Genomic DNA, 15256 nt, shown 5'->3' with positions numbered 1-15256 from the left:
CAACTTAACATGTATAAAGTTCCCTTATATGTTTAGCACGTTCCAAAGTATAAACAAAAATGTTAACCGGAGGTAGTGGCAGAGACCAGTAACTTAACATGTATAAAGCACGGAAAGTCTGGAACTATCCACGTAAAAAAAAGTACGGGGACCATATCCATATTGTAGTACAAACTACAAGGACGATGAATGTAATTTTGTCTCAACTAAATGAGGGATTATTTTTATAAATTCTAAAACTTTATAAATACAGCTTAGCATATACGTTTTCGAGCAGCGTTCATGTCGTCTTTAAATTCTGCATCTTTTTAGTACGAAGCTTTCTGTCATCAAACCCGAGGTAAACGATTTATCGTTTGATATTTGTTACTTTAATTCGTATTGATTTCATGTATCTGCTGTACTCTCGTAACTTCAACTAGCCCTAATTCGTATCCAGAACCCTAATATCTAACCAACAAATATTTGGTAATTTTGAAACCCTAGACTCTTTTAGTATGTCAAAATTTAGGTTTTTGATTAACATCTTGCCCTAGGATACTTAAATTGCAGTCATACACTTGATTATATCAAACGGACTTATTTCGTACTGAAATTCGATTCGAATTTCAATACATAGAACAAGTTGTAAGGATTATAAGTGGTTTGATTTGTATCATTCTTTTTATTGGTTTTATAATTAATAATGTGTAAACTGCAGTGGCATTACTGAGTTCATAAAAAATGATGCAATCGAAGGATCCTTTTGAAGTATCAGCAGAGGAACACGATCAATCACCGCCTGATTCTCCGGCAGGTCATGACGAGACTGAATTTCAAAATGAATCGGCATCACAAACTATTGGTTCCCAGGGAGCTGATGGAGACAATAATGCTAGTCGTCGTCCTTCAAACACACAAAAATTGGAAAATAAATCGGCGTCCACGTCAGCAGCTGTTAAAAGTGTCAAGAACAAAGAAGATGATGAGGAGGAAGAAGAGGAGAATATGGATGTTGAACTTAATAAGTTACCGTCATCAAGTGACCCGTCTAAGATGGCTAAGATGCAGTAAGTTTTTATAAATTAGTCTTTCTTATACTGTATATCATGTGAAATGTGATTTGGGTTATATGTTATTTTCAATTGGTAACCAGTCAAATGTCTATTTTCAAAACTTGCTTATGAATGGAAAAGGTCAAATGGGTCAAAAGTTGCTTAAAGTGTATTGAAATGCTTACGACCTCTTAAATTGCTCTATTTAATATATGATATCCGTAATCGAATCTGATATATTGATTGTTTCTATAATTTTGAAGGATAGAAATAATCTTTTTTCTTACTTGTTATTCAACCCACTTGCTATCTCCAGTCTTCCTTGTTAGAAATAATCTATTTTTACTTGTTGCTCGGGTTGTTTTTAATTATTTTGTGTGTCTTTGCTAATGAGTAGTGGGCGAGCAACATATTCATAACATAGATGTTATTATTTAGGTCTATTTTGTCTCAGTTTACTGAGGAACAAATGAGTAGATATGAATCTTTCCGAAGATCTGGATTTCAGAAAGCTGTCATGAAAAGGGTATGTTTTTACTTCTCTCATATGTGTCCACATGCACATTCACGTTCAACTTTATCTTGATGGAGGAGTTTCAGCCATTTTATGTGAAGTATGAGTCATTTTGGGTAATACGGTATTAATGGATCAAACGGGTAAATAATCTTTAGCTAACATGAAACTTTGCATAACTGTTCAAAGTTCACCGAAGTATATTATATATACTTCTTGTACTTCATAATCATAAAGCTGTTTATTACGTAGTAAAATTAGCAATACTCCAATAAACTATTCATAATTATATGTATTATACCAACCATTTTGAAAGCAAATTTAAAATACGATGTTTGCTGCTAGCCCAAACCTTTTTGATCTGAAATCCCCCCCACCCATTTTGTCATGTATGGGCGGTATTGCTGAAACCCTCTTATTCATTAGAACATATATTGTACCAATGCAGGAGACTGGACCTATCAGACCATTTGACATCAGTAGTTAACATTATAATTATTATATATATATATATATATATATATATATATAAATATATATATAATGTACCTATGCAGTTATTAGGCAGCATTACTGGGAGCAATAAAATCTCAATGCCCATGACTATTGTCGTATCTGGAATTGCAAAGATTTTTGTTGGTGAACTCGTTGAAACAGGTATGTAGCACATTTCAACGTTTGTTTTGCTCAGGTAAAATGGGTCGTCGTTGGTAGTCTAATTTATCAATAAAATGATTTAGGAAGTTTCATGCCCATATATAATACACTTTGGGCATATTATAACACATTTGACACCTTTTATTCAAAGACACTCTCTTTTAGTTTTTTTATTCAATGTTTTATTTGTCTGTTGACCCATTAGATGAAACTATAACTGGATTGACCCGTTGTAGAGTAAAGTTGTTGATATTGCCATTGATCATAACGTCTACCTGTCATGACGTTGCAGCTAAAGTAGTAATGACTGAGAGACAGGAGACTGGACCTATCAGACCATGTCATGTTAGAGAAGCATACCGAAGGCTTAAACTAGAAGGCAAGATACCAAGAAGATCAACGCAGAGACTGTTTCGTTAGACGTATATTTTTCATTATCTTTGTCTTCGGCTGTATTTGATGCATTAGGCACATTTGTAGAGTTTATCCTAGAACAGATTCATATTGTTGTTGGAGTAGAAAACATGATGGCTAGTAAAAGGGAAAATTGTTTGAAAATGTATCGAACTTTCACTAAATTTCTATTTCTATTGTATGCATCCAACTTTCACATCTCCTATTGTATGTATTCAACTTTTAAATACCTACTATTGTATGCATTGAACCTATTATGGTAAACTTCAGGTCACCACAATTTCAAAATTATATAATTGGTCCCTTATGTTTGACAGATATTACGTCATTTATTTATAATACACAAAATTATATCATCGGTCCTTCTTAACCTTGATAAGCATATGGCGTATGTTTGCAACTATTTAACTGAATTTTTTTCTGCATATTTATGGATGAACACACAACACGAAATATTCATGTTCATGTTATATTTGAACTAAAGCAAAAAGTTAAAACTAAAATCTATCAAAAAATCAAAACTAAATATTCATGAATATTCATGTTATATCAAGGGGGGGATCGTACCCCTCACCCTCAAATCCTTAACAACCCAAAAATCATAATTAAAATGGAAGAAAAAAAATGTAAGAACTACGGGAAGAACACAGTAAATTATGTTGATTCTGCTTCCCAATCTTCTCTTCATTGCTCTGATTTGGTGCTTCTTGTATGAAATCCAGAAAAAATGAACTAGGTTTTTAACAAAATCGTTTCAGGTCTGCTTCTTGTATGAACCCCAATCTTCAGATCTGAACTTGGCTTCTTCAACAAAATTGTTTCAACTTTGTGATGGAATTTAACAAGTTCATAAAACATGTTCATATTGTTAACATAATTACAAAACCAATTTGTATTAGTGTTAAAGCAAGCGGAAGCAAAATGTTAAGTGCAAGTTTATATGTATATGCATTTGGTTAAATTCCATGATAATATCAAGTCTTGGATAAATGCTTACAAATATAACAAGTAGAGAAGATATATATACCTCCTCAAGCTAGTTGAGGGTTGTTTACAAAGTTGCAAGATGATGATGAAGATGATGGAAAATGGAGCTTCTAACTTGAAAGCCTCAAGCAAGTAATAACCCAAGCAATAACCCCAACACTCTTGCCTTTAGTTAGGATTTGATTGACACTTGATATTAGCTTCAAAACCAAATTTAGAACCCACCTTTGAGTACTAAAAGGCCTACGGCCAACAGCAACTGCAGCACCAATTTTTCTGCAGTTTTTTTTGCTTTGAAAGTCTAGTATCTCACTTGTTAGAGAATGAGTCAAGCCTTGGTCTTTTTGTTAAGCATGCACTTGAGAATATTTGTATCAAAAGTAACAAGAATAAACAAGCATGGGTCTTGTCTTGGAGTCACAAAAAACTGCCCATCCATGCCATTATTTTATAACAAGAATGTTTTTATAAAACTTGATGTTATATATATATATATATATATATATATATATATATATATATATATATATATATATATAAAACTTGTTATAAAACATATGCATTGTTTAGTTACTTATATATTTTATAAACCTTTTATAAAATATAACACAATATAATTATTTAAACCTATAAAAAATTATATATAATTATCCAAATAATTTATCTCAAGTGATAATATTTTAGAAAACCGATTTTCTAAAATCCAAGTGTCGCGTATTTACTTAATGATCCAATCGTTAAGCTCAAATACGTTTAAGGTGTCGGTAAGCTTGCTATTGGGTATGACCCGACTTGGATCATAACATATTAGTCACATTAATTAAATATGTCTCTTGGGCATACGAAATACCTTCAATCTCCCACTTGCACGAGAAACATAAGAAATTAATGCAAGTGACGGATACCATCTAACGACCGTCCATCACCCCCAATATGTTATGACTTTGTGCCATTCAATAACATCAACCCTTTCGAGTTCCCATCTCGAATATGATTAGGTGAATCTTTTCATTATATCCTTTCGTCCTAGATGTCATATTAAATCCAAGAGATACAGAGTGATCACTCTCTTTTAGATTTAACTTTATCAGGCCTTAGACATCTGACTCTCAACGAATAAGAGGGACAAATTCCATCTTGACTACATACGTCCTAAATATGTACCTTGCATTATGCCTGAGCTCTGCCTTGTGAGCTACCATATTTCAGAATCGCGAAGGAAAGAATCAAGGCACGATACTTGGTAAATATCCGAACCCAATATGTATCTCAGGTCAGAGGATACAATGATATTCGCCTTTGCTCAGGATTACATGTGATCAACCACAAAGGCTCCATTTAGTAAGTCTTGAGGGCGGGTCTTCCAATATTTGTATCCCACAAATATCTATGAACCTTGGTTGCAACCTTGCACCACATTCATCCCGTGAATGTATACCAATTCGAGTTCATAATAGTCTAAACCTCACACTTGCTCCCACAAATGTGATCGACTACGGAATTCAAAATAATTACTTATTCATGGATAAAATATGCAAAATAGGAACATAACTCAATATAGATTAATACTATAATTATATTAATGAGTTTGAACAATTTCGTTCCGTTACAATACTTAAAACAGATCATGACCAATCACTAGAATATCGAAGCCCTAATGCACAAACATGTCCTGTATGTTTTGCTCCATGTAAGAGCTTCGTGAGAGGATCCGCTATATTAAGATCTGTGTGAACTTTGCGAATACATATCTTTCCCTTTTCAACTTCATCCCTTATGTAGTTGAATCTCCGCTCAATGTGACGGGTCTTTTGATGAGCACGGGGTTCCTTGATTTGAGCAATCGCACCCTTGTTGTCACAAAAGATCTCAAGAGGGTCCTGAATAGAAGGGACAACTCCTAAGTCGTCAATGAATTTCTTCATCCATGCAGCTTCCTGAGCTGCCAATGCGGCGGCAATGTACTCTGACTCTGTAGTGGATAATGCAATAACATCCTGTTTTGAACTCTTCAAAGAGACCGCGCCTCCATTTAATGTGAATACATAACAGGATTGTGATCGAGAATCATCTCGATCAGTTTAGAAACTCGCATCTACGTAACCTTTTACAGCGAGTTCCTCCTCACCAGACCCATATATCAGAAACATATCCTTAGTCCTCCTAAGGTATTTCAATATACTTTTGACAGCAATCCAATGACTGTTTCCTGGGTTATTCTGGTATCTACTTGTCAGGCTAAGAGCGCATGACACATCCGGTCTAGTGCATATCATTGCATACATGATTGACCCAATGGCAGACGCATATGGGACTTTCTTCATTCTCTCATGTTCATCTTTCGTGGTGGGGCACTGAGATGAACTGAGAAGTGTTCCCTTTTGAATAGGTACCAAACCTTTCTTAGAGTTCTCCATCTTGAACCTTTTCAAGATCTTTTCAATGTATGCACTTTGATTCAAACCTATCAGTTTCTTAGATCTATCCCTGTAGATCCCAATCCCTAAAACGTATTGTGCTTCTCCAAGATCCTTAGTAGAGAAGCATTTACTTAGCCAACTTTTAACACCTTCCATTGCCGGAATATCATTTCCAAATAACAATATATCATCCACATATAGTACAAGGAACATGATAGTGCTCCCACTAGCTTTCTTGTATGCACAAGCTTCATCACCATTTTTAATGAATCCAAATTTCTTGGCCTCCTCATTAAAACGATGATTCCACATTCTAGATGCTTGTTTCAATCCGTAGATTAACTTCTTTAACTTGCATACCTTTTTAGGATATTTCGGATCAACAAAACCTTCAGGCTGAACCATATAGACATCTTCCTCAAGATGTCCATTTAGGAAAGCGGTCTTGACATCCATTTGCCATATTTCATAATCATAATGAGCAGCAATGGCAAGTAATATCCTAATAGACTTTAGCATTGCCACAGGCGAAAAAGTTTCATCATAGTCAACCCCTTGAGTTTGAGTGAAACCTTTTGCTACAAGTCTAGCTTTATATGTATCCAAGTTTCCATGTATGTCGGTTTTCATTTTGAAAAGCCATTTACAATCAACAAGCCTTGAGCAAGTAGGTTGTTCAACAAGTTCCCAAACTTGGTTGTCATACATGGATTGCATCTCAGCGTTCATGGCTTCCTGCCATTTGAAATGTCCCGTTCTTATTGATTAAAAACGTTCTATATTAATTGATTTTGTTGCGAGGTTTTGACCTCTTTATGAGACGTTTTTCAAAGACTGCATTCATTTTAAAACAAACCATAACCTTTATTTCATCAATAAAGGTTTAAAAAGCTTTACGTAGATTATCAAATAATGATAATCTAAAATATCATGTTTACACACGACCATTACATAATGGTTTACAATACAAATATGTTACAACAAAATAAGTTTCTTGAATGCAGTTTTTACACAATATCATACAAGCATGGACTCCAAATCTCGTCCTTATTTAAGTATGCGACAGCGGAAGCTCTTAATAATCACCTGAGAATAAACATGCTTAAAACGTCAACAAAAATGTTGGTGAGTTATAGGTTTAACCTATATATATCAAATCGTAATAATAGACCACAAGATTTCATATTTCAATACACATCCCATACATAGAGATAAAAATCATTCATATGGTGAACACCTGGTAACCGACATTAACAAGATGCATATATAAGAATATCCCCATCATTCCGGGACACCCTTCGGATATGATATAAATTTCGAAGTACTAAAGCATCTGGTACTTTGGATGGGGTTTGTTAGGCCCAATAGATCTATCTTTAGGATTCGCGTCAATTAGGGTGTCTGTTCCCTAATTCTTAGATTACCAGACTTAATAAAAAAGGGCATATTCGATTTCGATAATTCAACCATAGAATGTAGTTTCACGTACTTGTGTCTATTTTGTAAATCATTTATAAAACGTGCATGTATTCTCATCCCAAAAATATTAGATTTTAAAAGTGGGACTATAACTCACTTTCACATATTTTTACTTCGTCGGGAAGTAAGACTTGGCCACTGGTTGATTCACGAACCTATAACAATATATACATATATATCAAAGTATGTTCAAAATATATTTACGACACTTTTAATATATTTTGATGTTTTAAGTTTATTAAGTCAGCTGTCCTCGTTAGTAACCTACAACTAGTTGTCCACAGTTAGATGTACAGAAATAAATCGATAAATATTATCTTGAATCAATCCACGACCCAGTGTATACGTATCTCAGTATTGATCACAACTCAAACTATATATATTTTGGAATCAACCTCAACCCTGTATAGCTAACTCCAACATTCACATATAGAGTGTCTATGGTTGTTCCGAAATATATATAGATGTATCGACATGATAGGTCGAAACATTGTATACGTGTCTAGGGTATCTCAAGATTACATAATATACAATACAAGTTGATTAAGTTATGGTTGGAATAGATTTGTTACCAATTTTCACGTAGCTAAAATGAGAAAAATTAATGGATGGAAATAATGGATCGTGAGGTTAAAAGACTTAAGCAAAACAAGATACCAATTGTTAAGGTTCGATGGAATGCTCGTAGAGGACCCGAGTTCACCTGGGAGCGTGAAGATCAGATGAAGAAGAAATACCCGCATCTATTTCCAGAAGATTCGTCAACACCTTCAACAGCTTAAAATTTCGGGACGAAATTTATTTAACGGGTAGGTACTGTAGTGACCCAAAATTTTCCATGTTTATATATATTAATTGAGATTGATATTTACATGATTAAATGTTTCCAACATGTTAAGCAATCAAACTTGTTAATACTTGATTAATTGAAATATGTTTCATATAGACAATTGACCACCCAAGTTGACCGGTGATTCACGAACGTTAAAACTTGTAAAAACTATATGATGACATATATATGGATATATATATAGTTAACATGATACTATGATAAGTAAACATATCATTAAGTATATTAACAATGAACTACATATGTAAAAACAAGACTACTAACTTAATGATTTTTAAACGAGACATATATGTAACGATTATCGTTGTAAAGACATTTAATGTATATATATCATATTAAGAGATATTCATACATGATAATATCATGATAATATAATAATTTAAAATCTCATTTGATATTATAAACATTGGGTTAACAACATTTAACAAGATCGTTAACCTAAGGGTTTCAAAACAACACTTACATGTAACGACTAACGATGACTTAACGACTCAGTTAAAATGTATATACATGTAGTGTTTTAATATGTATTTATACACTTTTGAAAGACTTCAATACACTTATCAAAATACTTCTACTTAACAAAAATGCTTACAATTACATCCTCGTTCAGTTTCATCAACAATTCTACTCGTATGCACCCGTATTCGTACTCGTACAATACACAGCTTTTAGATGTATGTACTATTAGTATATACACTCCAATGATCAGCTCTTAGCAGCCCATGTGAGTCACCTAACACATGTGGGAACCATCATTTGGCAACTAGCATGAAATATCTCATAAAATTACAAAAATATGAGTAATCATTCATGACTTATTTACATGAAAACAAAATTACATATCCTTTATATCTAATCCATACACCAACGACCAAAAACACCTACAAACACTTTCATTCTTCAATTTTCTTCATCTAATTGATCTCTCTCAAGTTCTATCTTCAAGTTCTAAGTGTTCTTCATAAATTCTACAAGTTCTAGTTACATAAAATCAAGAATACTTTCAAGTTTGCTAGCTCACTTCCAATCTTGTAAGGTGATCATACAACCTCAAGAAATCTTTATTTCTTACAGTAGGTTATCATTCTAATACAATGTAATAATCATATTCAAACTTTGATTCAATTTCTATAACTATAACAATCTTATTTCAAGTGATGATCTTACTTGAACTTGTTTTCGTGTCATGATTCTGCTTCAAGAACTTCGAGCCATCCAAGGATCCGTTGAAGCTAGATCCATTTTTCTCTTTTCCAGTAGGTTTATCCAAGGAACTTAAGGTAGTAATGATGTTCATGACATCATTCGATTCATACATATAAAGCTATCTTATTCGAAGGTTTAAACTTGTAATCACTAGAACATAGTTTAGTTAATTCTAAACTTGTTCGCAAACAAAAGTTAATCCTTCTAACTTGACTTTTAAAATCAACTAAATACATGTTCTATATCTATATGATATGCTAACTTAATGATTTAAAACCTGGAAACACGAAAAACACCGTAAAACTGGATTTACGCCGTCGTAGTAACACCGCGGGCTATTTTGGGTTAGTTAATTAAAAACTATGATAAACTTTGATTTAAAAGTTGTTATTCTGAGAAAATGATTTTTATTATGAACATGAAACTATATCCAAAAATTATGGTTAAACTCAAAGTGGAAGTATGTTTTCTAAAATGGTCATCTAGACGTCGTTCTTTCGACTGAAATGACTACCTTTACAAAAAACGACTTGTAACTTATTTTTCCGACTATAAACCTATAATTTTTCTATTTAGATTCATAAAATAGAGTTTAATATGAAACCATAGCAATTTGATTCACTCCAAACGGATTTAAAATGAAGAAGTTATGGGTAAAACAAGATTGGATAATTTTTCTCATTTTAGCTACGTGAAAATTGGTAACAAATCTATTCCAACCATAACTTAATCAACTTGTATTGTATATTATGTAATCTTGAGATACCATAGAAACGTATACAATATTTCGACCTATCATGTCGACACATCTATATATATTTCGGAACAACCATAGACACTCTATATGTGAATGTTGGAGTTAGCTATACAGGGTTGAGGTTGATTTCAAAATATATATAGTTTGAGTTGTGATCAATACTGAGATACGTATACACTGGGTCGTGGATTGATTCAAGATAATATTTATCGATTTATTTCTGTACATCTAACTGTGGACAACTAGTTGTAGGTTACTAACGAGGACAGCTGACTTAATAAACTTAAAACATCAAAATATATTAAAAGTGTTGTAAATATATTTTGAACATACTTTGATATATATGTATATATTGTTATAGGTTCGTGAATCAACCAGTGGCCAAGTCTTACTTCCCGACGAAGTAAAAATCTGTGAAAGTGAGTTATAGTCCCACTTTTAAAATCTAATATTTTTGAGATGAGAATACATGCAGGTTTTATAAATGATTTACAAAATAGACACAAGTACGTGAAACTACATTCTATGGTTGAATTATCGAAATCGAATATGCCCCTTTTTATTAAGTCTGGTAATCTAAGAATTAGGGAATAGACACCCTAATTGACGCGAATCCTAAAGATAGATCTATTGGGCTTAACAAACCCCATCCAAAGTACCGGATGCTTTAGTACTTCGAAATTTATATCATATACGAAGGGTGTCCCGGAATGATGGGGATATTCTTATATATGCATCTTGTTAATGTCGATTACCAGGTGTTCACCATATGAATGATTTTTATCTCTATGTAAGGGATGTGTATTGAAATATGAAATCTTGTGGTCTATTATTATGATTTGATATATATAGGTTAAACCTATAACTCACCAACATTTTTGTTGACGTTTTAAGCATGTTTATTCTCAGGTGATTATTAAGAGCTTCCGCTATCGCATACTTAAATAAGGACGAGATTTGGAGTCCATGCTTGTATGATATTGTGTAAAAACTGCATTCAAGAAACTTATTTTGTTGTAACATATTTGTATTGTAAACCATTATGTAATGGTCGTGTGTAAACAGGATATTTTAGATTATCATTATTTGATAATCTACGTAAAGCTTTTTAAACCTTTATTGATGAAATAAAGGTTATGGGTTGTTTTAAAATGAATGCAGTCTTTGAAAAACGTCTCATATAGAGGTCAAAACCTCGCAACGAAATCAATTAATATAGAACGTTTTTAATCAATAAGAACGGGACATTTCAATCATCACTTGAAATAACATTGTTATAGTTATAGAAATTGATCCAAAGTTTGAATATGATTATTACCTTGTATTAGAATGATAACCTACTGTAAGAAACAAAGATTTCTTGAGGTTGGAAGATCACCTTACAAGATTGGAAGTGAGCTAGCAAACTTGAAAGTATTCTTGATTTTATGTAACTAGAACTTGTAGAATTTATGAAGAACACTTAGAACTTGAAGATAGAACTTGAGAGAGATCAATTAGATGAAGAAAATTGAAGAATGAAAGTGTTTGTAGGTGTTTTTGGTCGTTGGTGTATGGATTATATATAAAGGATATGTAATTTTGTTTTCATGTAAATAAGTCATGAATGATTACTCATATTTTTGTAATTTTATGAGATATTTCATGCTAGTTGCCAAATGATGGTTCCCACATGTGTTAGGTGACTTACATGGGCTGCTAAGAGCTGATCATTGGAGTGTATATACCAATAGTACATACATCTAAAAGCTGTGTATTGTACGCGTACGAATACGGGTGCATACGAGTAGAATTGTTGATGAAACTGAACGAGGATGTAATTGTAAGAATTTTTATTAAGTAGAAGTATTTTGATAAGTGTATTGAAGTCTTTCAAAAGTGTATAAATACATATTAAAACACTACATGTATATACATTTTAACTGAGTCGTTAAGTCATCGTTAGTCGTTACATGTAAGTGTTGTTTTGAAACCTTTAGGTTAACAATCTTGTTAAATGTTGTTAACCCAATGTTTATAATATCAAATGAGATTTTAAATTATTATATTATCATGATATTATCATGTATGAATATCTCTTAATATGATATATATACATTAAATGTTTTTACAACGATAATCGTTACATATATGTCTCGTTTAAAAATCATTAAGTTAGTAGTCTTGTTTTTACATATGTAGTTCATTGTTAATATACTTAATGATATGTTTACTTATCATAGTATCATGTTAACTATATATATATCCATATATATGTCATCATATAGTTTTTAGAAGTTTTAATGTTCGTGAATCACCGGTCAACTTGGGTGGTCAATTGTCTATATGAAACATATTTCAATTAATCAAGTCTTAACAAGTTTGATTGCTTAACATGTTGGAAACATTTAATCATGTAAATATCAATCTCAATTAATATATATAAACATGAAAAAGTTCGGGTCACTACACCATTTATCCTTATCAATCCTTGATAAAGCATCTTGGTAGTTTGTTGGTTCATCCAAATCAATCACATAGCAACAATCCATGAGAAACCCATATCTCTCAGGAGGATTACTAATCCTACCAGATCTGTAAACGTCTTGTGTATTTTGATCATCCATTTGATCACTCTCAACATTTTCATGTTGAGTGCTAGTGTCAACCAATTGTGTATCATCTACTTGATCTTGAACCTCTTCAAGATCTATCTTCCTTTCACTATTTCCTTCCATTAGGAACTTAGTTTCAAGGAATTCAGCTTTTCGAGCAACAAATACATTTTGCTCGGTTGGATCATAGAAATAGTATCCCATATTATCCTTGGGATATCCTATGAAGATACACTTCGTGGATCGAGCATTCAACTTATTAGGGACGTAACACTTAGGATAAGCTTCACATCCCTATACCTTTAAGTATGATAGAGATGGAGGTTTTCCAAACCACATCTCATGAGGAGTTCGTTCCACTTTCTTGGTTGGGGCCATATTTAGAATACGAGCCGCGGAGCATAGACAATAACCCCAAAATGATAGAGGCAACAAGCTTCTAGCCATCATAGATCGAACCATATCAATTAGGGTTCGGTTCCTCATTTTGGAAACTCCATTATGCTGGGGTGTTCCAGGAGGAGTGAGTTGCGAGATAATCCCACAACTTTTAAGATGATCTTGGAAAGCATCGCTTAGGTATTCACCTCCTCTATCGGTACAAAGTACCTTGATTGTCTTATTGAGTTGATTTTGTACTTCGTTTTGATATTCCTTGAATGCTTCGAGAGTTTCATCCTTATGTCTTAACAAGTAGACATATCCGAAACGACTAAAGTCATCAATGAAAGTGACGAAGTATCTTTCATCTTTCCTAGTCATGGGCTTAAAGGGTCCACATACATCCGAATGTATTAATCCCAATAAGTCTTTAGCCCTTTCATAGGTCCCTTTGAAAGGTACTTTAGTCATTTTGCCTTGTAAACAAGATTCACATACATCAAACGAGTCTAGTTCATTTGATTTCAAATGTCCATTCTTTTGAAGTGTATGCATTCGATTCTTGTTTATGTGACCAAGGCGACAATGCCATAAGTAGGAATCACTCAAATCCCTTTTGAGTTTCTTGGTGTTTGCATGGAATATTGAGCTATTGTATGATGTGTCATCATGAACCAGTTCATAAATACCATTCAAAGGCGAAGCCTTAAAATAGAACACATTATCTAAAGAAACATGGATATCATCATTAATGAAATTAAGATTAAAACTATATTGTTTCAAACGGGATACAGGAATAATGTTTCGAGATAAATCGGGTGCATACAAAACATTTTTCAAAATAAGCTCCAAACCACTTGGTAGCTTCAAAACAAAGTCTCCCTGAGCTTTCACTTGCACCCTTGCTCCATTTCCCATGAAGAGACTTGTTGTTCCCGCATCTTGATCACTTCTTTTGAACCCCTGCAAAGAATTGCAAATGTGAGTTCCACATCCTGTGTCTAATACCCATGTATTAGAAGAAGTAATACTAAGCTCAATGTATACCATATATACATTACCTGAGGTTTGCCCTGCATCCCTATTTTCTTTCAACTCCTTTAGGTAGATCGGGCAGTTGCGTTTCCAGTGACCCATTTCACCGCAACCAAAGCACGGATCTTCCTTGGGGTTAGCTTTACCGGCAACCTTTTGCTTCTTGTTATTGTTGGTTGGGGTAACCATCTTCCCCTTTCCCTTGCCCTTGCCTTGGTAGGAGGGTCCTTTCCTCTTAGCCGCCTTCGGCTTAGAAGTGTTATTGGTTTTGGACCCGCCTTTATTGATCATAAACATGGGTGAAGCCCTTTTACCCATGCTCGCTTCGGCCGTCTTAAGCATGGCATGTAATTCGCCAATGCTCTTATCCCATCCATTCATGTTGTAATTCATTACAAATGTGTCAAACCTCTTTGACAAGAAATTAAGGATAAGGTCCGTGTCTAATTCATTAGACACATTGTAGTTTAGATGGTTCACTCGATCAATTAGGCTTTTCATCTTAAGGACATAAGATGAAACGGATTGGGAGTCGTCCATCCGACATGCATGAAGTGCTCGGACCGTTTCAAAGCGCTCGACACGAGCTTGTTGAAGGAACATCTCCTTCAACTGTGTGATCATGTCATATGCACTATGATGCTCGAAATCCTTTTGGAGTTCTGGTATCATAGTCCCAAGCATGAGGCAAGAAACTTGCACCGAATCGGTGCAATATTTCTCCCAATAAGCCATGCCTTTCGTATCATCCTCGTCCGGTTGATCGGGAATGGGGTCTTCCAACACATACGCCCTGTCCTCTAGTTTGAGGACAATTTTTAGATTACGAAACCAATCCATGAAGTTCGTATGGTTGAGTTTTTTCTTTTCGAGGATTGACCTCAACGATAGGTTGTTAAAGTTTATTGGTGCATTTGGAATGTTG

General features: G+C 33.7%; 1 protein-coding gene across 1 annotated transcript; it reads left to right on the top strand.

The window, feature by feature from the left end:
• Positions 1-252: 252 nt before the first annotated feature.
• On the top strand, positions 253-2811 carry LOC139873057 (transcription initiation factor TFIID subunit 11-like). The gene is made up of 5 exons (XM_071860987.1): positions 253-340; positions 701-1049; positions 1473-1560; positions 2106-2205; positions 2498-2811. Exons 2-5 carry the CDS (start codon positions 724-726, stop codon positions 2623-2625), a joined length of 642 nt encoding a protein of 213 aa, XP_071717088.1. The 5' UTR covers positions 253-340; positions 701-723; the 3' UTR covers positions 2626-2811.
• Positions 2812-15256: the final 12445 nt, after the last annotated feature.

The sequence above is a fragment of the Rutidosis leptorrhynchoides genome, chromosome 10 (assembly GCF_046630445.1).
Source record: "Rutidosis leptorrhynchoides isolate AG116_Rl617_1_P2 chromosome 10, CSIRO_AGI_Rlap_v1, whole genome shotgun sequence".
Classification (NCBI taxonomy): Eukaryota; Viridiplantae; Streptophyta; class Magnoliopsida; order Asterales; family Asteraceae; genus Rutidosis; species Rutidosis leptorrhynchoides.
Note: the sequence above shows the minus strand (reverse complement) of the source record. Positions and strands in the feature narration are given on the sequence as shown.